The sequence below is a fragment of the Labeo rohita genome, chromosome 25, assembly GCF_022985175.1.
Source record: "Labeo rohita strain BAU-BD-2019 chromosome 25, IGBB_LRoh.1.0, whole genome shotgun sequence".
Taxonomy (NCBI): domain Eukaryota; kingdom Metazoa; phylum Chordata; class Actinopteri; order Cypriniformes; family Cyprinidae; genus Labeo; species Labeo rohita.
Window position 1 is genome coordinate 17,896,913 of NC_066893.1, and position 27,337 is coordinate 17,924,249.

The 27,337-nt window shown below is 34.8% G+C and overlaps 2 protein-coding genes across 4 annotated transcripts in view; one reads left to right on the top strand and one right to left on the bottom strand.

Moving 5' to 3' along the window:
* Window positions 1–26,860, bottom strand: si:dkeyp-50b9.1 (uncharacterized). 2 transcript variants are annotated; one of them, XM_051099795.1, is made up of 13 exons: window positions 26,637–26,860; window positions 14,225–14,364; window positions 11,770–11,905; window positions 11,460–11,640; window positions 7,998–8,162; window positions 6,064–6,151; window positions 4,990–5,114; window positions 3,440–3,501; window positions 3,103–3,169; window positions 2,862–2,946; window positions 2,614–2,689; window positions 1,153–1,221; window positions 1–458 (listed from the first exon to the last, which is right to left on the bottom strand). In XM_051099795.1, exons 2-13 carry the CDS (start codon window positions 14,345–14,347, stop codon window positions 349–351), a joined length of 1,287 nt encoding a protein of 428 aa, XP_050955752.1. In that variant the 5' UTR covers window positions 14,348–14,364; window positions 26,637–26,860; the 3' UTR covers window positions 1–348. The 2 variants fall into 2 exon arrangements, with proteins under 2 accessions (XP_050955752.1, XP_050955753.1); XM_051099796.1 differs by lacking the exon at window positions 26,637–26,860 and adding an exon at window positions 14,841–14,917.
* Window positions 19,044–27,337, top strand: part of smpd3 (sphingomyelin phosphodiesterase 3) — a 52,039-nt gene continuing 43,745 nt past the window's right edge. The window contains exon 1 of one of the 2 annotated variants that reach the window (XM_051099794.1): window positions 19,044–19,276. The gene's annotated coding sequence lies outside the window, so the exon portion shown is untranslated. The remainder of the gene's footprint in view (window positions 19,277–27,337) is intronic. The other variant, XM_051099792.1, reaches the window with a different exon arrangement.

The window sequence follows — 27,337 nt, forward strand, 5'->3', positions numbered from 1 at the left end:
TATAAATTCAACTTTTATTTACTCTTGTGGACTATATATAATCATCTTTTATGTCTTTTTCATGTCAGTACTAAATAAAAAATCCATGCATTTTGTATGATCCCTCTTATTTTGGTAAAATAATAACATTTTGCACATTCTGCAAGGTGTATGTCAATTTTTGACCTCCAGAGATGTTTTACCACTGGCAACCAACAGAGTGTCTCTTAAAAACATTATATTCAAAACCTGTGAGACTATGAGGTACAGCTGAACATACAAGCAAATGCAAAAATAACAAATCATTGCAAAAATATGAGAATGCACAACAAACATTTAATATTTGCCTACTCTAAAAGGTACAAAACTTCAAACTCCAGCACCCTCTGGTGTTTGGATGGAAGGTTCTGCAGACTGTGCTTTTTCTTGGTCTTGTGTCCCTGGTTTTGAATGTTCCTGTTCAGTCTGTTCCTGATCATCTGGAAAGTACAAAGACAGTCCAACATATTCTACACACTTTATGTGCTTTACTGAGACAAAAGCAGTTACAAAGCATTTTATTGGATGAGCCATATTTGAATCTGTATTAAAATAGCTGACCACACTCATTTTTTCCTTACTTTACCTTCTGGAAGAATAGTTTATTATGATTACATGTATTTTTTTATTGAACACTGGTATCTTTAATCATATACTCCACTTCGTGTTGTGTCTAAAGTAGCTTATTACTTCAATAAATGTCTTTTTAGTTTGACTGGAGAAGATTGGCCATGTGGACCTCTTCGTATCCTGAATTTATTGCACTCATTATTGTGCCTCTCTTTGCTTTGATTTTATAAACAGGATCGATCTTATGGGTTTTTCTTCATCCCTCACTGCGGAGCCAGTAGTGCTTTATGAGTCATTATAACTCAGCACACCGCTCTATGAGTCACAGGCTAGAAGACAAGTGGCTCTTATAATTGGAGGTGCGAGCAAAGGTCAGTCTGAGCTTGTTATTGGTCAGGTGCTTCAAAAGAATAGCATGGTTGCTGAGTCAATATGACAGGAAGGGATCTTGTGGGTAACCATTATATGAGCATTTCAGAGCTACTGTTCAGCTGAGATTGGAGGGTATCACAGTTCACATGTGTTCGTTACAGCTGCTAGATGTTAAAAAAAAAAAAAACTCACCTGAGTCTGAGGAAATACTGTCTAACAGTTCCTGTGTGTTCTTCAGCCTGTACATCAAGAACCTCTTTTCTACAGAAAATGTGAATAAGAATAAAATAAATAAATAGTACATTTTAAAATATATTTCAGTAATTTTGTCTTTTTTAAGATATAATTTTAAGCTGTTACATTTTAGCTAATATTTTGTAATTTAGAAATATTGGTTGATGAGAGATATTTAAATGTGCATCCTGTTTTCTTCTATTCTTTATTGCTTCTATTAATTTACACTACCAGTCAAAAGTTTTTGAACAGTACGATTTTGAATGTTTTTTAATAATTCTCTTCTTCCCGCCAAGCCTGCATTTATTTGATCCAAAATACAGCAAAAACAGTAATACTGTGAAATATTTTTACTATTTAAAATGACTGCTTTCTACCTGAATATATTTTAAAATGTAATTTGTTTCTGTGATCAAAGCTAAATTTTGAGCATCATTACTCCAGTCTTTAGTGTCACACGATCCTTCAGAAATCATTCTAATATTCTGATTTGCTGTTCAAGAAACATTTGTATTATTATTAATATCAATATTTAAAACATTTAAGTACGTTTTTTCAGGATTCTTTGATGAATAGAAAGTTCCAAAGATCAGCATTTATTTGAAATAAAAAGCTTCTGTAACATTATACACTATACCATTTATTAGCTTGGCATCATTTTTTCTTTTTTTTTTTTTTTTGAGGAAAGAAATGATAAAAATTCATACTTTTATTTAGGAAGGATGCTTTAAATTGCTCAAAAGTGATGATAAAGACATTTATAATGTTACAAAAGATTTCTAATTCAGATACATGCTGTTCTTCTGAACTTTATATTCATCAAATAAACCTGAAAATAATTCTGCTCAACTGTTTTTAGCAACTGGGTAATGATGCTAAAAATTCAGCTTTGAAATCACAGGAATAACTTATATTTTATAATATATTCAAATAGAAATCAGTTCTTTTAAATAGTAAAAATATTTCAAAATTGTACTGTTTCTGTTGTACACTGGATTAAATAAATGCAAGCTTGGTGAGCAGAAGAGAATTAAAAAAAAAAAATAACATTAAAAATCTTACCTCTTCCATCATCTAATCTCAGAATGAATTTAGAGTTAGGAAATGTAGGTTTTGAGAGACACAAACATGCATAGGAACACATTGTTCAACTTGAAACTTCCTAGGTCAAAACTTTACACTCCCATATTAAATTGGAAGCCATGTTTTTTAGACCCAGTGCCAATTTATTAGAACTGGGAAACCCTTCCAATTTAATGACTAAACTGCCCAAAATGTATATTAAATTGCTACAATGCCTTTTAGACTAGACTTGTAAACATGCCTGGTAAGTGCTACTTTAACCCTCATAATTGTGCTCAGTGTAAAACAAGCAGGCAAATATTGAGGTATAAGCAATTTGCACTTGTACCAACATACCTATATCATGGCGCTTTTGTTTTTCGAGTTCCAGCTTGGAATTGAGACGGTCCACTTCCTCACGCTGTAAATCTAGCTGAAAAGCCAGTCGCCATGGAAGCATGTGAGTACACACACACACACACACACACACACACACAGATGAGCAACATGACATAGAAACACAGTCTTTATGATTATAATGCACTCAAATGACACTTGTTGATTAGTGAGGGCACTATCAAATATCATACAAAATATAATATCACCTGTTTGTGCAAGATCTTGACCTCTTCTAGTAGCCTCGTCACACACGTGACCTGTTGCTGATATGCAAAGAGAGCCTGTGACTTTCTAAAAAAAACAACAATTTTAAATAAAAAAAAACAACATTTTAAATTATTATTAGTTGTGCTTGCAAAGATTATTACTCATATTTAGGGTTAGGACAAACTTAGCAACAACCCAGAAAACCTTAGAAGCCACATAACACAGTGAAGATTAACTCACGCCATATCCATGTCCATCTCCACCTCTCGTAAATTCAGCGAGAAACCTGGATTTCTCATTTCTAGGTCTAAAGGAAAATGTGTAGAATGAAATGTGAGTGTGTTTTCATCAGTGTGTGTGTACTGGTATTCACTATGTCATGAAGGAAACAAGCCTATAAATCATACAGAATTATGTTTTTAAAAAATCTAAAAGCAGAAGGTATCCTCTGAGGGGTAGGCTTAGGTGTCCAGTTAGGGTAAAGTGATAAAAAATACGGTTTGTACAGTATAAAAACCATTAAGCCTATGGAATGCGCCCATAAAACACAGAAACCCAACATGTGTGTTTGCCTCACCTGTAGTAAAGGGTGGCAGGTAACTCATGAGAATACTGTTAGTCCATTCATCTTTCAGCTCTCTGTGTAACATACCAAAACAAAATTACTAAATTTCTTTTAAAAGTTATAAAGTACCATCATAACTAATTTTTAAAAACAAGTGTTACTGCTTAATACTCAATACTTAATTTACAGTTTTGGTTGTATTACCAGTGTTATTTTATTATTATTTTTAAGTGCCTTATAAATACACTGCCAGTCAAGATAGATTTGTTCTTTTAAAGAATTCTCTTCTGCTCACCAAACCTGCATTTATTTGATCCAAAATACAGCAAAATTAATTTACTAAATTATACAGTATATACAGTACTGATTTGCTGTTTATTATCAATATTTAAAACAGTTTTTTCAGGATTCTTTGATGCTTAGAAAGATCCAAGGATCAGCATTTATCTGAAATAAAAAGCTTTTGTAACATTATACACTATACCACTGGAGTCAGTATTATTATTATTTATTTAATTATATTTATTTTTTATGAAAGAAATGATAGAAATTAATACTTGTATTTAGTAAGGATGCTTAAAATAGATCAAAAGTGATGGTAAAACATTTATAATGTTTATAATGTTAATTTCTTTTTCAAAAAATTGTTTTTCAAAAATTTCTATTTATCAAAGAATCCTGACAAAATTCTACTCAGCTGGTATGAACATACTACTACTACTACTACTACTACTACTACTAATAATAATAAATGTTTTTTGAGCACCAAATCAGAATATTAGAATGATTTCTGAAGGATCATGTGACTGGAGTAATGATGCTCAAAAATGCAGCTTTGAAATCACAGGAATAAATTGCATTTTAAAATACGTTAAAATAATTTTAAATAGCAAAATTGTAATAAAATGATTTCAAAATGTTACTGTTTTTGCTGTACTTTGAATAAGTAAATGCAGGCTTAGTGAGCAGAAGAGATTTCTTTAAAAAACAATACAAATCTTATCATTCAAAAACTTTTGACTGGTAGTGTATTTATGCATATTTTAATAAATATTTTTAAATGAAATAAGAAAACATTTTGAGGTTAACTGCAATTAAATATTTGAATAGGTTTACAGCCATAACTACTAAAAAAGTATTTTATTGTATTTCTAAATCATACTACCACAGCCATATACCACCTGGCCTATAGATGGCACTGTTTGTTTAAACAATAAAAAAAAAATAATAATCAGAAACTTCTGCCTCATATCTACCATCATTTGAGGCATACAGTCTCACAGACAGAGCCAGATGTTTAATGATCAGCACAAATTCTAGTTTAACGTTTTTCAGCTTATTCTGGCCAAGACGGTGTCACTTCTTCCATCTGTTCAGTATGTGAAGCTGCTTTGTTTTATTACATTTTATATAATATATGAGCCTAGTGATAAATATAACTGGCCTTTTTATGTACTTTTTTGTGCAGTATGCGTTCAATAGTTGTATACAGACAATTACTGTTATACATTTAATTTAAATTCTAAAAATCATGTGAGCATTGTGGGATGCATTATTAGTACTTGAACTGGTCATTGAGCAGGAGGTCATCGGTGAGCCCATGGCCTTTGAAGAAACCTATTGCATCAGTGTCAGCGTGGGCAACAAGTGTGTCGTATTTTCCTACTACAGACTGAGTCTTCAAAAGCTGAAACAAAAAAATAGGGAAAAGTATTTACAAAAAACTAAGTGCAAACAACAGAGGGCAGTGTCTACGCAAAATACAAGCTTCCATGCTCTAATTAAGGATTAGTTCACTGTATAATTAAAAATTTTTTGTGATTTACTCATCCAAGATGTTCATGTCTTTCTTTCTTTATTTGAAAAGAAATTAAGGTTTTTAAGAAAAATATTCCAGGATTTTTCTCCATATAGTGGACCTCAATGGGGATCAACAGGTTGGAAGTACAAATTGCAGTTTCAATGCAGCTTTAAAAAAAGAGCTGTACACGATCCCAGTCGAGGAATAAGGGTCTTATCTAGCGAAACGATTGGTCATTTTCTGAAAAAATTCAAATGTATATATTTTTAACCACAAATGCTTGTCTTGACGTAGGCGGAAGTACCGGCCCAGTGTTTACAAAGCGAATGTGCAAAGAAAGTCAGACGCCCTTTACAAAGTTTTTCGCTCTACCCTAACTTTTTTGAATCAAAGTACACAGATAAAGAACTAACCACGTGTGACCTTTCCAATGTTATTACGTAATGCGTGAAGCCATAGATGTGCATTGCAGAGCTAGTGCAAGATGAGTATTTGTGGTTACAAAGTATATAAATGTGTGTAGAGCCCTTTGAAGCTGCACTGAGACTGCAATTTGGACTTTCAACTCATTGATCCCTATTGAAGTCCACTATATGGAGAAAAATCCTGTAATGTTTTCCTCTAAAACCCTTAATTTCTTTTTTGACTGAAGAAAGTAAGACATGAACATCTTGGATGACATGTGGGTGAATAAATTACCAGGAAATGTTAATTCAGGAGTGAACTAATCCTTTAAGTAATTTGTACAGACACAGCAGCATTGAAATACACAAAGTAGAACAAGTATTAGAGTATTGAGAAGGTTCAAACAGAAACAATTTGTGTGTGTGTTTACCTCCATGATGTAGCTGCCAATCCCAAGGTGCCGGTAGCGTTTCCTTACAGCCAAAAGAGACAACTGAAGCACCATGTCTCCTGTAGACCTACAATTTCACAGACAGAAGCAAAACACTCCATATCATTGTTCTTATTAAATCAGCTTATTTCTTAATTGAATTCACATTACGTTTCTGAGATACATCCATTTTAACTGTCACAATGAGATGTTCTAGTTTGGATGTGTGTGTGTGTGGCAGACGATTGAGGTTAAACTAAACCACAGGCCATGTGGAAGCCATTGGCACAAATACAGAGTGCACAAGAGGGAAAGGAGAGAGAGAGGAAGCCATAGTCTCTCATTGACTGGTAATAACAACCCATAGCCAGCAGGGCAGGGCAGGTTTCTCCACTCTTCAGCCCTTTTGGACTGGAAATAGACTCAGGGTGGAGCAACAGCATTCAGTGGGATCTTATAATGACAAGGCTTGTTTCAGTTTGATGATATAAATAAAGTCTTTTTTAGGAATCCTGGATGGAATCCACTCATAAAGAGCTGAAATGCTGACTGAGGCTATGGGAGGGACAGTCAGGCGCTTGTTCTTACAGCTGGACAGAGTTTGATTTGGATGTGTCGGGTGTAGGTGGAAGATGATTTTGATTTTGCACAGAAAGTATTCTGTTAGGTAAACTGTAATGCAAACAGATTGAAATAGACACAGTAGAAAGTAATACAGAAGGTTCAAATGCTCACTGATGCTTTAGAAGGAAAAACGATGCATTAAGAGTCATAAAAACTTGAAAATTTTGAAGATCAGGGTTAATTTAACTTATTTTGTCTTCTGGGAAACTAATGGCAATACTAAATGAAAAAAAAAAAAAAAATATATATATATATATATATATATATATGATATTTAGGCAAAATATGAAAATGTACAGATTATCATTCCATTCAAAAGTTTTCACCCCCAGCTCCTAATGCATCGTTTTTTCCTCTGAAGCATCAGTGAGCGTATGAACCTTCTGCATGTGAGTCCCTCAGTTGTCCTCAGTGTGGAAAGATGGCACTCAAAATCATACACTCATTGTTAGAAAGGGTTCAAATACACAAAAATGCTGAAAAACCAAAGAATCTGTGGGACCTAAAGGATTTTTCTGAAGAACAGTGGGCAGTTTAACTGTTCAAGACAAACCAGGGACTCACAAATCACGAAAAATAAAAAACACAGCTGTGGATCATTCATGTAACAACACAGTATTACAAAATCATGTGTATGTAAACTTTTGAAGGGGGTCATTTTTTAATTTCAACTATTATTTTCTCTTGTGGACTATATGTAAACATCTTTTGTGTGAAATATCTTATTCAGGTCAGTACTAAATAAAAAATAACTTGCATTTTGTATAATCCCTAACATTTTGCAGATTCTGCATAGTGTATGTAAACTTTTTACTTCAACTGTATATATATATTTGTGTGTGTAATGATTTATTTAAATACATTTATAAAGTTACTTTTTTTCATAATGAATAAAACATTTCATTAATTTGCACTTCTCATTCTATTCATTCATATATGTCTGAATTTCTTGTCGATTATGAATATAATTTTGCATATCCATAGTTTGCATGTGTGTGTGAAACACAATTTAGTGTGAACATCCCATGTAGAATGCAACAGAAGAAGTTGAGGGTTTAACATACTGTAGTTACATACTTTACATTCTGTGCAATAGCCATATATTGTCTGTGTAATTTCCTCTTTACTGCAAAAAATGAGTATAAAATGCAATTGACAAAGATTTACTGCATTGCCAGTTGATGTTATGAGATGAACAGAAGAAAAGTATCTTGCTTTAAAGCATTAGTGTTTTATTACACAAAATAGTATTATATGGCTCTTTCACAGCTGTTTGATTGAATCAGACACAGTCCTTGTACTTTGCTTACAGTATCTTGAGTTCGTAGCAAGCAGCAGCCACGATCAGAGATTCAACTCCTACGGCGGATGGCGGGATCTTTCCGTCTTCTCGTTGTACTGCTCTTCTTTCTTTCCTATCCTTTGCTTCGTCCACAAATTCCTGCAGGCCTTCACAGAATTGCTCCCAAGACCAACTATGGAGAACAAAAAACAGGTTTGTACAAACTTTATTTTAAAAAATGTTCTTGAATTTTTTTATGAACAGAACATCAACTAGGAGACCGAAACTGAAACTATAAGAGACAGAGGAAATGGGTAAGGCTCCGACAAAATTGTGTAATTACGACATTTATGAATTCAAAAGTTACAATAATTATTTGAATATTCACTTCTATACATTCAGTATACTCCAAATAAAAACTGTATTCCTAAAAACTGTAAAAATATAATACAAAACCAAATCTGAATCATTTGCAACAACATTCTGTCACACCATGCACTAACATCGTTCCAGTAAGTGACCATAATAGGATACAATTGTCACTAAACCTGTATAACACAGTTGTGTTGGCATAGAAACATACATGACATTTGTCATTGTAATTGGCCATAATAAGGTCATGATGATCTCTGTTAAATGTCCTTCCCAAATGTAATGAATAAATATATAAAAAATCACTTCTTTCCAGATCTCTGCCTATAGGAAGAGAGATAAAGCAGATAAGGAACACTTGGCAAACTGTTTGCTAGAGAGGATCTAGGAAAAAGCCCTCGTAATCCCATTATCTTTAACAGAATCAACAAACGATTTGTGCCGAGTCATGTCATATTCACTCTCATTAATTCTCAATCATGACTCAATGAATGACTTAATTTTCAGTCAATTTCTCACACAAAGGTATCATATGACTTCAGAAGACTTTGAACATAGTCATTTTTATACTTATGTATAAAATTATCTATAATTATGTATAATTTATATATGTTTATATACATGTTTTTTTTTCTGTTTTTTGTTTTTGTCATTCTTTTTAAAGAATGTATTGTAAAGAGCAGCTCAGACATCCTGCCTTGTGTGTTTCACAGAAGACCAAAAAGGGTTTGTTGTGATATGATGTTGAGTAAATGCTGACAAAGTTTTGATTTTTGATTAGCTATTCATTTTAAGTTCAATGTTAAGGCGCAGTCACATTAGCAAAATTGGCAAAAAAGTGTCTATTGTTTCTGAAGTGTCTATTTACAGTTTAGTGAATTATGAAGCAATGCTCACAAAAACATAACTTACAAACTATTATCACAATATGAGTACATTTATATCATAGTAACAATATATCACAGCATAGTTTTGTTTTGTTTTTTTGCTTTAAATAAGATATTTATGATATTAAAAATGTTGATACCATAGAAATTTCATAATCTATGTCACCAGTGTCAATATCACAAAAAAACTAACCTAAATTAAAAAACAACAACAAAAAACAAAACTCAAGCTTATCAAAGACAAGAAAACTGTGAGTGATTAAATAAGAAAAATAAACTAATTACAAGCAATAGGACAAAAACTACTATAGAACAAATAAATGAATAAGAAGTGATACATACATTATACATTAACACTGCATATGCTTCACTGTGTAAATTAAATATTTTTCTTCTATTTAAAGTTACAAAAGTGATTTAGTTAAGAGCAGTGAAAGATTTTCTCTCTTTTGTTGTTTTGTTTAATTACCATGAACGACAGACAGCTGGAATATTAGACTGCTGTCACTTTAAGAGCTACCCGGATCTAATTTACTGTTACACGTTTTCTTTCTCAGCTGTTTGCTTGTGCTTAAGAGCTAAATTTCTGTGTTTATGAGGAAACTTGCAAAGACAGAGATTTTTACACATACAAGTGTGTGCATTTAACCGTTCAAAGCCTATAAAGTGGCAAAAATAACTCCCACGCTCTATGAGCATCGCCTCTCAGACAGAGCGTGCATATAGCGAAATTAGTTCTTTTTTGCTGCTGATAGCATTTCAACAGCTTAAAATGACTTGTTTTTAAACCTCAATGCATAAAATGCATGCAAATTATCTGTGCTATTTTTACAGCACAGCAACGTCACATATAGCATATAACCTGTGACGAGTCAGCTGCCTCCCCCCCTGCTTATCATCGTCACCCCGTCCGGTAATCGCCGCCCTTCACAAGGTCTGGTGGCGTGTGATGAGGCGCATCTGACGCAAATGAAGCTTCATCATCGCTGCTGTTAAAATGGGATGACCGGTTTCTTCCCCCGTGCATGCACGCTGGTGTCCACGTGGGTCTAGGAAAGGAGCATTGAGGGGACCAAGCTGCTGGACCCACGGTCCGGACGAGTACCACACCCGTTAGACGGCTGACGGGTGAGGATGCCGGGCCATTGAATCCCCCAGAAGTGCCGTGAGCCAAGGAGGACGTAGCTGCTGAAGGAATCCGCCGTCCCTAGACTCTGGCCCTTACCTGGTCCCTGGACACCACAAACCGCAATAGAGACGATGGTCCAAAATCTCTAACAGTTGACAAATTTCTACCAGTTAATCGTGTATACCAGTATATCGCCCAACCATTTTCCAAACTTGAACCTGTTGCGAAATCTGCGCTGGGAAATATTTCGCTCTAATGTGAAATTCACATTTTACATGGAATCCAAATAACTGGATTTTACCCACGAAATTTGCAGAATGGCAAAAATGGCCATGTACACACTGCGTACACAAAGTTTCAGGAGTGACAATGAGTCCTGTAATTAATTAATTATTAATTAATTATTGCCATTTTTTGGCTAAAGACTCTTTTAGCTAAACTACCGCTGACAGACGTGCTGTGTTTTGTTTATGCTCAGGAGGCTGCTTTAGAGAGCGTTGTCTTGCAGTGTTGCCATGTCCTCATATTTACAAGCGCTCTTAGGCATGTCGTTTGGTCTTAGCTCATAAAGCTAGGCACTCTATGGAGTTAATAAAGTGGTCTGTTGCGGACATGAAATATACGATTATTGTGTTATAAAACATAAAGCATTTGGGTGATTTAGTGTTTTTTGTGCTTGTCCTTTTTTGTTGTTTTTTTCAATGAAAATCTTGCAACACTCACTGACACTTTACCACAGGGCTCATGAGTGTAACTAGCCTCGTGTCATAATGTGCTAAGATTAATACTTCTTTCACTGTTATTTTCTTGCGTCTCACACACAGACAAAGACACATTTCTGATGCGTGTTTAAATATGTCATTAACAACTAGTTGTTCAGTTCAGTTCTGTACACACTGCGCAGAATTTCTGTAAATCCGGATGTCACTACCAGTATTTTTCGGGAGTTAATGTGGTTGTCGAATGCGGTTGTCACTCCCATATTTTAGTGAATTATGTGTGTACAGAATGCGATTAAGGAGTAAAAGGTGAACTGACAACCGAATTTATCTGCAGTCTGTACGTGGCCTATTAGAATTATTTTACTTTGAAAAAACTTAACCTGCCACTTGTCTCCACTGCTATTATCTCCTCTGAGGTTTCCTCTGGACTGTCTTCAGAGTCACTGTACAGCTCAGCCAGCATATTGCTCGTGCAATTTGCTTTGACTGTCGTTTTACAGGGTACTGGAGTGAAACTTGTCCTCTTCTGGGATGCTCTCCCTCTGTAGTCCTCTAAAACATCTGCAAAGAGAAATCAGCATGAATAGCCTTAGGCCAACACTCATTCTATACACAGAATCATGTAGGATATTTCTATCGCTTGCATAATTTATGCTCTGTTGCCCAGTCAAGGTGAATTAAAGTACATACCTGCATGGTCTCGTGACAAAATAACAGTATATATCCCAGGGTAGTGCACTGTTTCATGCATGTCTCTAGGGCCGATATCAGGCAAGGACGTGTCCAATAGAGCCACCACAGCCCGCAGAACATCCTCATTCTTTATCTGCAAGATCAAGACAAACTACACATTCATACATGCTCGCACATGTCATCAAAGCACAAAAAGTCTGAACATCTGCCTCAGGTTATGTAGAAAAGAGCAGCGGACACAAGAACACTCATAGATCTGGTGCAAACCAGTGCAGGAGGATGACTGTCTGCATCGTGACGCCCACACCCCCACACCAATGTTTGCAAAGCTCTGGCTGGGAAAAAATCCATTCAATTAGGACTGGGAGTTCCTGGACAACACGATGGAAGGCTGAAACGTGACCTATATTCCCGATCATGCTAGCTCTATAATTTCATATTTTGTGGAGTAAGAGCAATAAAAGCTCAGATAATATTTCAAAAACACGGAGGGAGTTAATACGCGGAAAGGAAGTGGAATGCAGCACTCAATAATCAATAAACATCAATGAAGGGAAAGCAAGCAAGATAATAAAAGAGGCTAAGTGGGATTGAAATGAATTAGCGTGTGGGTGGGTGTAAGTGTATAGGCGTGTATGAGGCAATTTGGCATATTTATACTGTTCCAAAAGTCAGCTGCCTACAGAGGAAGCATTTTAAGGCACATTTCTGACGCAAAGACTTTTCCAAATGGTACGCAACTTAATTATGTTGCCTACTATGATACTTTTTAGGCCTAATTCTATTGTATATATCCTTGGAGGAGATTGCAATCCCAGAATGCATTGCAACAATCTCAGTGAAAAATAAATCCAGTGGCAGATTAGGTGAAAATGATGATCATACAGTCTAATGAAAATACTAAATAATTATCGCAATTAATCGCATCCAAAACAAAAGTTTTTGTTTATATAATATATGTGTGTACTGTGTATATTTATTATTTATGTATAAAGACACACACATACAGTATATATTTTGAAAATATTTACATGTATTTACATGTATATATTTATATTCATATGATTTATATTATATATAAATATACTTAACATATAACCATAACATATTTTTCTTAAATATATACATGCATGTGTGTGTATTTATATATATACATAAATATACACAGTACACACACATCATATAAACAAAAACTTTTTTTTTTTGATGCGATTAATCATGATTAATCATTGCCCAGCACTAATAGTAATAAAATGTGACCCTGGACCACAAAAACAGTCATAAGGGTCAATTTTTTGAAATTGCGATGTATGTATCATCTGAAAGCTGAATAAATAAACTTTTCATTGATGTACGGTTTGTTAGGATAGGACAGTATTTATATATAACTATATATAACTATTCGAAAATCTGGAATCTGAGGGTGCAAAACAATCAGAATATTGAGAAAAACTGCCTTTAAAGTTGTCCAAATTAAATTCTTAGCAATGCATATTACTAATCAAAAATTAAGTTTTGATATATTTACGGTAAGAAATTTACAAAATATCTTCACAGAATATGATCTTTACTTAATATTCTAATGATTTTTGCCATAAAAGAAAAATCGATAATTTTGACCGATTGTTGGCTATTGCTACATATATACCCGTGCTACTTAAATCTGGTTTTGTCGTCCAGGGTCACAAATTATATTTCATTAAATATTTAAAATATATTTTAAAAACATACGGCATTAACTAAAAAACTTGAAAAGTTTTATTAAATTAAAAAAAAAAACATTTAACAGTATGTTTTATACGAAAATGCTTTTTATTGTCTTCCTACTTCAAGATTATATGTTTAATTCAATGAGTTACTTGACATTTCTTAGTAATTATTACTAGCAATTTCTGAGTGAAAATTATTTCAGCATATTTTTTTTCAAGATTTTTTTATTTTTGTTAGCTAAAATCTCAACCTTTGAGAAGTAGGCAGCTTACTAGGCTTCGAAAAAAAAAGGCTTCATGGTTCATAATGAAAGTCTATTTTCTATAATATGCTGCTGTATATTTTGCAATGCAAATGTGGTATCTTTTAATGTTTTTTGGATGTGAATCAAACCTGCACAAGATATATTTGGCCTTTCCAAATCTAAAATAGCACTCAGTACCCCGCCAACATACAGATATGAGAGCAAGAGAAAACACACCAAATGCCTTGTGATATTTGTATTGTCTGGTGGGATGCTTGTAATCCTTAGAACAATACTTCCCATCTCAACCCACTGTGTGTATACAGGCCCTGAAGATTAATCAACTACCCTTGGGTTTTTAACTACCCACCGAGTTATATCTAGGTATAAATGACTACCTGCATGGGAAATAAAGTTTATTTTAGACTTCTAGTGTGATATTAATCTAGTTATTTTGTAAGAATCTAAAACTAAAATAAGACAGAAAGGTATATCAACCGTAGGCAGAATTGCAGGAGCATCTCTGGTCTGGAAGAGTTGGTGGAAGTTGACTATGATGGGCTGAGCACTCAAAACACCCCTGAAGTGGACACTATGAAGATGGACCACACATCCCTCCATGGCTCACCACAGACCAGCTAAAAAGAGAGGACACACCTTTATGAACACTCACTAAATAAAACATTAGGACACTTGGCAGTGTGATTCATAGAGGAGACTCGGGCTAGTTGTCAAAACTATATTCTCAGGGCAGTATTTTGTACAGTAATGTAAAATTACAGCTACTTTTGGGCAAAACAATGTTATAAAACAGTTCAGTGCAGCTACTTTGTGAATGATTAAGGGCTTTTTTACTGTCACAAACGTGTGTCAAGTAAATTATATTTTCTCCTAGCTAATAACCAGTAACTTTTTGTAGTCAGGACGTCGAGTTTTGCACAGAAGTTGACGTTCAAAAATAAACCAACCGTTGTTCCAATTAACCTGTATGGAGTGAGACAACTAACCCGCCGGTCTCCTGTGCATTTCTTTTATTCTTCCGTTTAAAACAAAACAGTTTGAAGTATCTGTTATCTAACATGTAAATCTGTAAATATATTAATAAACTAAATACCTCTAATAATGCCTGCTACAGAAACGTTGACAGTCTGGCCACCTTCGCAAACTTGGCTGCGTTTTGCTGCTTGTCACTTGGATAGCGAGTGTATCTATGGCAACGGTGGAGCTGGAAATCAATCGCAATGTCTCCTGGGATTTGGAGTCCTCAATAATGAAGATGCGATGCTAGCCGTCTGATGGTATGTTGCTGTGGTTTCTTTGCCACTTGATGCTGATAGCTCACACAAAATTATAAATCTGCCCATTTAAACACCATCAAACATCGTATGACTTTCTATTTTCCGTTAAACACAAAGGGTATGGTATAATAACATATTAGTTACCCAGCAGGCACTGGACGTCTATATAACGTCAGGTTGACGTTGGACATGATGTCGGACAGACGTTGCATTTTGGTTGAGAATGAAAATCGTGTTGACGTCAGTATTTGACGTCAATTTGACACTGACTTAATGTTGGATTTTGGTTACACAACCTAAAAACAACAAAATATCAACGTCAGCTGACATTGGTATTGGACATCAGTTTAACGTTGACATTAAACGTTGAATTTACATTGAATTTTGGTCAGCCGATGTCGCAACCGAAATTTAACCAAATATCAGCGTCTTATGACGTTGTGTGCCTGCTGGGTAGTTACAGAGGGTTGGCACTAATGTCACGATTTGGTCATTTACCCGGCCATACTGGCGATACTCGGATGTAAACAACAGCATTGATTGTATGGTTAATGTACTACTGAATACATTGTTCTGCTAATTTGTGCTGTCTAAACCATGGGAAAAAAATGTGTGGAAGCTGCTAAATTATATAGAGACGGACTCAGTAAGCAAGAAAGGGAACAATATTTTGGCAAACTAAAGTTAATAGGTGATAAAGATATGTAAGAGCAGTATTAATTGAGACGAAAGCCTAATATTTCACCTACCTGAATGAAAACAGGCAATAATTGACCATTTTCAGGAGCAATAATCAGCAAAATATGTGAGTTTTGTTAGGTTCAGTGGCATTGTTTACATTCAGTGCCGCCAATATGGTCGATTGATGATGCGTCGTGAAAATATGACAGCAATCATGAATTAAACATATGAAATATACATGGAGGAATCACCGAACTCAAATGCCAGTTGCCATATCGGGTGTTTAAGAGAGCGTTCAACTTTAGTTTCCTATCCATATTATTTTGCCCATTAACGTGGGCGTGGTCATTTGTAAATTTAATAGGTCCGGCTTCCGGTCTCATCCGCGTCCAGCTATTTTTAGCTGTACCAAACAGCTCGTTTTGCTGCTTGATATTGCAAATTGGTGTTTCTTACCATATTATTTTAATGTATTATCTTAATTATGAACACACTTGTATGTAGTGCAAACAGTTTTAATACATGTTGTAATTCATCACTTTATTTCCCTATAGCGGGCTAATGAACCGGAAGTCTCGCCCATAAGTTTACTTCCACGTTGAAGAATATGGTGGATATTAGCTTAAATAAAGGAAGTGAACACCATCATACTGCATATAGTGTGTAAGGTCCGTTTACACCAAGAATGATAACTATATTAGTGTACACGCCAACACAAGAATGTTTATGAGATTATGTTGCAGTTATGTTGATTGCTACTTAACTGTGGGGAATATTCATTTCGTTGGATTCTGATTGACTACTCCGCTATTCTCATATAATTGGCACGGCATTAATAGTTATCATTTTAATTAGTCTATTGTCCACCCGACAACAAGTAAGATCATGCGATGATCACCGTGACATCAAACAATTCTCATACTGTGATACTCACAGAGTGAGTAATAGGCTCATTATGAATTCAAAATAATGAGCAGATTGAGAGGAGGCAGTTCAAATATCGGTCACAGGGGGACATTCTACTTCCAGTTTCTCAACACTGGAAAAATGTGGATACTTAATAACAGCTGTGTTCTGGACTCCCCAAAAATGAAAATTACCCCATGATTCACTCATCCTCCAGCCATCCGAGGTGTATATGACTTCTTTCTTTTTGACTAATACAATTAGAGTTATATAAAAAAAAATGTCCTGGCTCTTCCAAGCGTTATAATGGCAGTGAATGGGTGTTAAGATTTTTATTATCCAATAAAGTACATCTATCCATCATAAAATTACGCCACATGGCTCTGGGGGTTAGTAAAGGCCTTCTGAAGTGAATCGATGTGTTTCTGTAGGAAAAATATCCATATTTAAAACTTTATAAACCCAAACCTCTAGTAAATTATGGGGTAATTATCATTTCTGGGTGGACTATCCCTTTAGGAAACGAAAAGTGGTCACCAAAACAACACCAGAATCTGAATGCATCTGTCAAATACAAATATTTGTGTCAAATGCCAACACCAGGCTGAAAAGAATACAAAATACACAAGGAAACTGAATTTTTGAAGTCATTATTTGATGATGAACCTTATTAGTCTTTATTTGATGATGAACATTATTTGATGATGAGATCACAGTGAACTCATGCTAAACTAATAGAATGAGAGTTCAACACGTGATATCACAGTGGTCTCACATGGAGAGCTCATAGTATGAGTGCACAGTGACCTCATATTGTGACCATAGTTTGAGCACACTTGATATTACACTTTTAGCTCAATTTGACCTTACATTATGACCACATCATGAGTATGCTGGGAGCTCATGGTGAGATCACTGGGAGATCAAATTGTGGTGTAAACAGGCCTTAGGTGGTGTAAAGGAATATTTACACCAAGGACCATAACTACAAAGTTTTTATTAATCACAACGAACGCTTATAATAAACAGATCAGCGGTTAGTGTTGACACTTTAATCTTTGTGTGAACAAGCCTTAAAAGTGGTATTTTTAGTAAAACCAAAATGCACATACAGTTGAGGTCAAATGTTTATATACACCTTGCAGAATCTGCAAAATGTTAATTATTTTACCAAAATAAGAGGGATCATACAAAATTCATGTTATTTTTTATTTAGTACTGACCTGAATAAGATATTTCACATAAAATATGTTTACATATAGTCCACAAGAGTAAACAGTAGTTAAATTTATAAAAATAACCCCCTTCAAAAGTTTACATACACTTGATTCTTAATACTGTGTTGCTACCTAAATGATCCACAGCTGTGTTAAGCTGCCCACTGTTCTTAAGAAAAGTCCTTCACGTCCCACGAATTGGGGGGTGAAAACTTTTGAACAAAATGGAGATTTTTCTTATTTTGCCTAAATATCCTATTTTTTCATGTAGTACTGCCCTTCAGAAGCTACAGAACATAGTTACATGTTTCCCAGAAGACAAAATAAGTTACATTTACCCTGATCTTCGAATTCAAAAAGTTTTCATCCCCCGGCTTTTAATGCATGAAGCATCAGTGAGCGTTTGAACCTTCTGTAATAGTTGCATACGAGTCCCTCAGTTGTCCTCAGTGTGAAAAGATGGATTTTAAAATCATACACTCATTGCTGGAAAGAGTTCAAATACACAAAAATGCTGAAAAACCAAAGAATTTGTGGGACCCAAAGGATTTTTCTGAAGAACAGCAGGCAGTTTAACTGTTCAGGACAAACAAGGGACTCTTGAACAACTATCACTAAACAAACAAACAAACAAAAATACATTTTTGTAGATCATTCAGGTAACAACACAGTATTAAGAATCAAATGTATGTAAACTTTTGAAAGGTGTAATTTTTACAAACTATGCACTATATGTAAATGTCTTTTATGTGAATAACTTGTTCAGGTCAGTACTAAATAAAAAATAACATGCATTTTGTATGATCCCTGTTATTTTGTCAAAATAATTAACATTTTGCAGATTCTGCAAGGTGTATGTAGCTAAACTTCAAATCTCAACTGCACATGTAACACTGTTACTATAGAAAATATTTAAACATTATAGGCTATTTCTAAAAAAATGGTAATAAAAATATTAATTGATACTACAATTCTACTATAGTAACACCATGTTATTTATATAAACAAATGACAATTAGTAAGATTAGCTATGCTAGTCCAATTTTATTTGCTGAACAAATCTTTTAGTGAATTGATTCAAAAGACTCGAATCGTGTAGATGAATCAGAATCTTAACCACTAGTGTGTGTTGGGTGGGGTCTCCGGCTCGGCTGATTGGAGCTTGAAAGGCGTGGCGTCGGTTGGCTTCGCGGGTAGTGACGTAAGTGGAGCTGTTCAAAGCGCGCTGGTGCTGGAAAGAAACTCGGCGTCGTCGTCAGCAGTTGCAACGCGGGGCGGAGAGGCGGACCACGGCGAGGGAAATCAGATATTAGGAAACTGGCACGGAAATAGCGCCAGAGGAGACACTCACCTGTTAAACTACTGAATTGTGAGTACTGAAAATCCCCATTCGACCGTTTAAAGGGAAAGTTACGGAGCGAGCTGAAACGGGAAGAAGGGTTTTGCCTGTGAGTGTATCAGCATCACCTACCACGCTTCTTTGTGCGCCTGGAAGGGGTTTGCTCTGTTGAACTGTTAGACTGTTCATTGATTATTTGTTTCATAGAAATGCTCAGCCTCTGGCTGTAAAGCCTTAATTTCGTGCCACTATTGGAGGGAAGCGATTTGAATAATATTTGCATGAGCATGAGGCTGTGTTGGACTCGTATGGTTGATTGCTTATCCAGAATACCCTGCTTTCCTTCTAACAAATGCAGTTGCCACCAACAGTCATCAGTTTGAGGCAAGGCATGTATTTACAGCATTTATTTAGACGTGTGTAGGTATATCTCAGTGTTTACTGTTTTTTAAATGAAAGGTCAGTTTTCAATCAAAGCACTGTGGAAATAAGCCTTTCTAGCTTAAATCCATGTTTTCATATGAATACTTTAAAATAAGACTGCACAGAATTGAGTAATGTGGGGTAATGGTGTGACTTAGGGTTTAATTTTAAACCACAGATCAAGGTGTGGCAGCTACAGCGTCTGTGTTTCTTTAACCCTACTTGTCTAGTTCTTCTCCATACAGCTAGGTGAACGTTACTGGCTGTACTGATTTACTGATAGTTGCAGTGTTGAACAACATACTCTCTAAAAAAAGTCTTGTTGGTGTAAGATTCCGACTATGCTTCCCATTTCTGTTTTCACAGACTGTAATGACCTACAAATGCATGATACACTCTAAAATATATTCAGATCTAAATTTAGGATTTATGTATTTGAATTGTTTACGGATCACACGATTTTAGCATAAACAAACTAATAATCTTGTGCAGTCATATATACAACATTTGTCCGTCATACATACACGGGTAAGATTTCTGTGATAATATAATTAACTATATGTGTTTGTATTTATATATAACTAAATGCTGAATGTTTAGACTTTTAAACTGAATAAATATAATTGTTTTTACAATTTATGCTAATTCTAAGCCATTTGAATGCATTTTGAAAATGATTATTAAAAATATATGTGACACTGGACCAGTCATAAGGGTCAACTTTTTGAAACTGAGATTGAGATTTATACATATATGCTGAATAAAAGCTGAATAAATAAGCTTTTTACTGATGTATGGTTTGTTAGGATTTGGCCGAGATACAAATATTTAAGCATCTGGAATCTGAGGGTGCAAAAAAATCTAAATATTGAGAAAATCGGCTTTGAAGTTGTCCAGATGAAGTTCTTAGTAATTGATATTACTAATCAAAAATTAAGTTTTGATATATTTATGGCTGGAAATTTACAAAATGTCTTCACAGAACATGATCTTTACTTAATATCCTAATATTTGTTGGCATAAAAGAAAAATCAATAATTTTGACCCATACAGTGTATTGCTGGCTATTGCTACAAATATACCCGTGCTACTTATGACAGGTTTAAAGTCAAATAGATGCAAATAATAATATACTATTTCATGTTTTTTTTTTTCAAGTGCAAAAATCATACCTGTTTCTTACTAGTTTCATTTATGTATGACTAACAAATATGCATCACATTCAGTTTATTAGCTTGTTGATTTTAAAACTGCATATTTTATATAATGTGGTTCCAAACCTGTTTTTTTCCCATGGAGCACTAAAATTTTTGTTTTTAATGTGTTATTTTTTCCATGCAAATGCAAAAATAAATATTTTATTTAATTATTTATTTATTTACAAAAAATATTAAAAACATCATAAAAATAGTCCATATGAATTGTACTTTATATTGCAAGTCTTTTAGACAGAGTCATTTAGATTTCCATGAGGTAAAAAGTTGTACAGGTTTAGAACAACTTTAGAGTAAGTAAATAAAGTCAGAATACTTTTTAGGCCAAACTGTACCTTCAGCATGCGCTTCTCACTAATAGACTATTGCCGTTTCCCCACCTGCGTGATGTCAAGCATTATTATCAGTAGATAGCTTTGGCTTAGCCATTAAACCTCCCATGTTGTTTTCAGATTTATAGCGGTCCATTTTTCCTCCGGTCTTTAGAGAGCCTTTCAAGATAGGCATTAGGCCAAGTCACGACAGTGGGCGAGGGAAATGTGGTCACTGTATTGAAATTAGTGATGACGCAGTGCTAATCCGACACAGCGGGTCATTTTCTCACTGGATTTGCTGAAGTTTCTTCATTAGTGCACATTATCTGAATGCGAGACAAGCTCAGGATATCAGACAACACCAGTTCATGTCAAATACTATGGTCAGTGTGCCAAAACGGCCATCAGGAAGCCTTCACGTGGGTTTCTCGGGCAGATAGCCATAGCCCTTAGTAATTATGCCGAAACCATTAGAGGAACAGCTAAGAGGAGCTTGTGTCATCCTAATATGCTTCTTAAGAGCTGAAAAGCATGATACATTTAATCTGCCTGAGTAGGATGTGCTTCAGTGGAAGCCACAAAATAAATAGATACCTTCTTGAATGACATAATGTAATTCTTAAAGTTAAGTTCCACTCTTCAGTTCTCTTGTTGTTCCTATCCTCATGTAAACCATACAGTATGTGGGTAATTCTTCAATTAGGTGCACTTTTGACTTTCTGACTAAGATATTTTTCACTTTTTAGAGAAAGCTGGATACATACGGTTTTAGTATTTGACTTTGAAGTTAGTTAAAGTCAGCTAAAGGGATAGTTCACCCAAAAATGAAAATTCTGTCATTAATTACTTACCCTCACGTCGTTCCAAACCCGTTAGACCTTCGTTCATCTTCGGAACAAAAATTAAGATATTTTTGATGAAATCCAAGAGCTTTCTGACACGTTCACGTCTTTCTTTCTTTTTTCTGTTTTTTGACATAACTGTCTTAAGCTAGAATACACAGAGTTCAGGGAGAGTAAGACAAGATGAGCGTTTGACATTAAAAAGTATATTAATTGTATTATTTTTATTGAAATAACCAATCGTTTCGCTAGATAAGACCCTTCTTCCTCAGCTGGGATCGTTTACAACCGCATTTAGGATCTTTTGAAGCCACATTTAAACTGCATTTTGGAAGTTCAAAATCAGGGCACCATATCATATCATTATATGGAGAAAAATCCTGAAATGTTTTCCTCAAAAAACATAATTTCTTTACGACTGAAGAAACAAATGAACATTTTTACTATAAAAAAAAACAATTTGTTGATTCCACTTAAAATAATTTGTTACCCAGCTGCCTTAAAATTTTAAGTTCAGTCAACTCAATAAAGCTTAGTCAACTTGAACTCGACCGTTTAAATGTTAAGTTGTACTAAGTGACAACTTAGATATTTGAGTTCATTCAAATTTTAAGGCAGCTGGGTAACAAGTCCAGCTTTTTTTAACTTAACATTTCAAGTTGACTAAGTAATGTTAACCTAACTAAAATTTTAAGGCTGCAGGCTAACAAATTATTTTAAGTTGACTCAACAAATTGTGTGTGTGTGTTTTTTTTACAGTGTTGGATAAGAAGGGGGTGAGCACATTATGTGTAAATTGTTGTTCTGGAAATGCACTTCTCCATTAATTCAACAATTTCTTCTTTTCTGTGTCAGTCTTTACCGTGTCAGTGATGCATAGTCAGAAAGCTTTTAAATTTCATCAAAAATATCTTAATTTGTGTTCCAAAGATGAACAAAGGTCTTACGGGTTTGGAAATGGCATGAAGGTTAGTAATTAATGACAGAATTTTCATTTTTGGATGAACTGTATCTTTAATTTTGAGATTTATCATTAAAATAAAAAAGAAATTGATTTGAATTTGTAAAAAATTAGACAAAAAGACAATACTGTGTACTGTGCAAAGAAATACAGCCCCATCAAGCATTGCAAATGAATGACGCAATTGAATTAAATGTACACAATGTAGCCTTTCACCTGGAATTCTGTCGTTGAATATGATTATTTAAAAAGTACATTGACATAATACAGGCTGATGGCTTTAGCAAAAGCACATTCCATCGATTAACAACCTTGATGCTCTCAGTAAGTCTGTTTTTAATGGTTTAGAAGTCTTAAAAAATCAATTCCCCTGTGTAGGAAAAAAATGGGATTTTTACTTCTGGAAAAGTCGACTGTTGCACTCTATAATAATGTATCCATTAAAACTAAAATGTTTTTTTTTCTTCTAAAACTATATTAGGGGACAGTTCCTGTAATTGGAGAATCATCTATATATATACAAAATCTCCATCTGTTTTTTTTTTTCTATTACTCTGTTGTGTTGTGTTTTAGCTTGATCGTGAATGTAAAGTGTGACTACTGTCTCCCTGGCATCTCTGGAGTGGTTATGATTCAGCAACATGAGCTGGATTTGCTCAGATCTGGTGTCAGATGGCTGGTGTTCGAGAACAACTAGTTGCTGAATTTGCACGGATCATGCCGTAAAATCTTTTAAGTTTTGTGTGAGGCCATTTGTATTAACTAAACAAGATGGAGAAGAACCAGTCTGGTTTATAACAAAATATTTTTTTCCATCTTTGACAAATAATCTTTATTTTAGTGCACTTACATATGGTCATAAATGTACCCTCAAAAACATACCCACCCACACCACACTATTTCTTATCCAAGAATAAGAATATGATGTAGGACAGTGAGAATTTAAGTGCAGAATATAGCACATTTCATCATGTTATTAAGTTCAGTTTCGACCGTAAATGGGAATGCGGAATCCATCAACAACAATCCGTGTAGCAGCAGGGTGGATTGTGATCGTGACGTGGCTGTCTATTTTTAGGACAGGTCTTTGGTTTTTCTACAGGTCAACAGATGTTACACTAGGGGAGTGCTGGGCCAGAAATAGGGCAGGTATAGCACAAGGGGGTGTGTGTGTGTGTGTGTGTGTGTGTGAGTTTTGGGCACAGCTTGTTCAGGCTCATTCACTGTGCTGAATTTCAAGGATGCTTTCGAGTGCTGAATGACACGGCGGGAACAGTGAATCCATTCTGTGTGAGGTTTGCTCGTGTTTTCTCATGCTGTGAGGGGTAAAACCAATGTTTGCACATGGAAATTTAGTAGACAAATATATTCAAAAATACATGTTTGAAATCTTAGTTTGAGACGTGGTTTTGAAAGGATAGTTCAGGACAAATTCTAAAAAAAACTTCTGGTCGTTCTTTTCTGTAAAATTACAATGAAAGGGCATTGAGACTTTGGAGTTTTATATTGGATGCAAACAAATCATAAAAGCATCATAAACATGGTCCGTATGACTCATTCTGAAGCCATATGGGTGGAATAAACCATAATTCAAGATGATAACAAAGCAGCAATGCCTGATTCAACAATTCACTCATTTGAGTCGGTTGATTTGATTTACAAAAACAGTCCAGATGATGAGATTTTAAAGAGCAGGTCATATGTTTTTTTTTTTTTTTCTAAGTATCCTAATATTGTGTTGGAGTCCCCTACAACAGATTTAAATACATCAAGGTCAGAAAACATTGTAATTTTCCCAGAATATACATTTATAAATAGAGTTGTCTTTGATTTTGAAATGGTTCGTTCAAGCAGTTCTGAGCAAAATAAAGGAGAAGTTCACTTTCAGAACAAAAATTTACAGATAATTTACTCACCCCATTGTCATCCAAGATGTTTGTGTCTTTCTTTTTTCAGTGGATAAGAAATTATGTTTCTTGAGGGAAAAAAATCTGGAATTATCTCCATATAATGGACTTCAATGGTGCCCCCAAGTTTGAACATTGAAAATGCAGTTTAAATGCAGCTTCAAATGACTCTAAATGATCCCAGACGAGGAAGAAGAGTTTTATCTAGCAAATTCAAAACAAATTGACAATTTTTATATTTTTTAACCTCAAATGCTTGTCTTGTCTAAGTATGCGTGAACTCTGTTTTTTTTTTCTGGTTCAATACGGTCAATACAGTTAGGGTATGTCGAAAAACTCCCATCTTGTTTTCTTCCACAACTTCAAAATCATCCTACATTGCTGCAGAAGTACCGACCCAGTGTTTACAAAGTGAACATCCAAAGAAAATCAAACACCATCTACAAAAAAGGTAAAACAGTGATGTAGGACGATTTTGAAGTTGAAGAAGAAAACGAGACGGGAGTTTTTCAACATACCCTAACTGTATTGACCCGGATTACAGAGACTACACATGCACATTGCAGAAACGAGACAAGACAAGCATTTGAGGTTAAAAAGTATATAAATAGTCTGTTTGTTTTGAAAATGACCGATCGTTTCGCAAGGTAAGACCCCTCTTCCTCGGCTGGAATTGTTTAGAGCCATTTGAAGCTGCATTTAAATTACATTTTGGATGTTCAAACTTGGGGGCACCATTGAAGTCCATTATATGGAGATAATTCCTGATTTTTTTCCTCAAGAAACACAATTTCTTAAAATTTTGTGTCTTTCTTTGCCTGAAAAAAGAAAGACACAAACATCTTGGATGATAAAGGGGTGAGTAAATTATCTGTAAATTTACTGTAAATTTATCTGTAAATGTAAGTGAACATCTATAAGCCTACTCTGCTTTGATTGGTCAACTGGCAAAGACTGTTGTGACTGGCACAGAGAGGAGTACTTGAGCAAATTATCGAGTGCTATCATGTGTTGCCAAGACCGCGGTTGTTTTTGATGTCGCGAGTTGAAGCGACCCCGGTAATGTCACATTTAGCCCCTGGAATGTGATTTTCCAGGGGAACCCTGACAAAAAGCTTGTATTTTACACCCTGGAGTGTGATTTTTAATGAAACACGATTGGGTTTTGAGTAGCAGTTGGGCGGGTTTGTTGTGACAATCTAGCAACCCTAGCATGCACTTTTACATAAAACAATAATACTGTATAGTGCGCCAATCTGTTCTTAAAATAATGACATAAAACATTTTGTTTAACACTATGCAAGCAAATTGAGCTAAATTTTAGCTGCTAAACTGTACCCTAAACCAAGTGCTAATGTGACTAACTAATGAAACAATACCGTTTTTAAACCAAAATATGTCTACTGTAATGTCTGAAGACTGACAGACAAAAGACACCCTGTGTCTTAACTTTTAATCAGAATGCAGAACAGCTGAATCACAAGGGCACCATAACTAATTTACTCATCTCTTTCTACAGGGCCTTTTACTCCCCTATAACTGCCAGTGCAACAAAATAAACTGCAATTTCACAATGATTATAAAGTCTACATTCTGTATTATTAAACAAGTAATTTGAATATCAACAGTCTACATTAACAATAGTGGGTTCACTGTGAAATCTCAGAACTATTTCAGTAAGACAGTAATATCATGGTTTACCTGGAAACCTAAAGCTGTATTAGATATACATCACATATTAGCACAAAAAACATGATATTTTGACCACTCAGTTGAAAATGTACACATAACGTATCAATTGTACCTACAGGCTGTGGTTCGGAGGTGCTTGTTAGTCCAAATAAAGAAGATTAGAAGCCAAAGAAGATAAAAGCAAACATTAGAGAAGAGTCTTCAGTAAAATGACGAGCACAACAGAAGGTTCAAATTGTACTGCTGTGGTATCGTGGAACACAGCGTCTTGTCAACATGATGTAAACATGATGTAAACTAACTGACAGAAGTCTTTGTGAGCAGGTCAGACAGGCGGGGATTAGGCTAATGTTAATGTTTTACTTATGTTACCCAGTGATATTGATCGGTAACAGGCAGAAGATTTGAAAATATAATGACTTGAATGCTTACACTGAAGGATAGCTACGTTACAATATTTTTCAAAAACCCATATGACCTGCTCTTTAAGATATGATACCTAATGGCAACTTCTGGTAACCAATATATGTATGTATATGTTTTCTGGTTCATAAACATCCTAAAAATATCATAAACAATGTCCATACAATTTGTGTGCAACATTCTAAGCCATTCTAATTGGCAAGGAAAACACTAGGGCTCAACCGATTATCAGCATATATAAGCATTTTTATGGTTATTGGTATCGGTCATTTTCAAAACCGATTTGCAAACAGAACATTTAAAAGCATTTAAAGAAATGTTTTGTCAGAGCCCTTGTTATTCTTAATTTTGACGTTCATTTTCAGTTTACCAACATAGATATCGGTTCAAAATA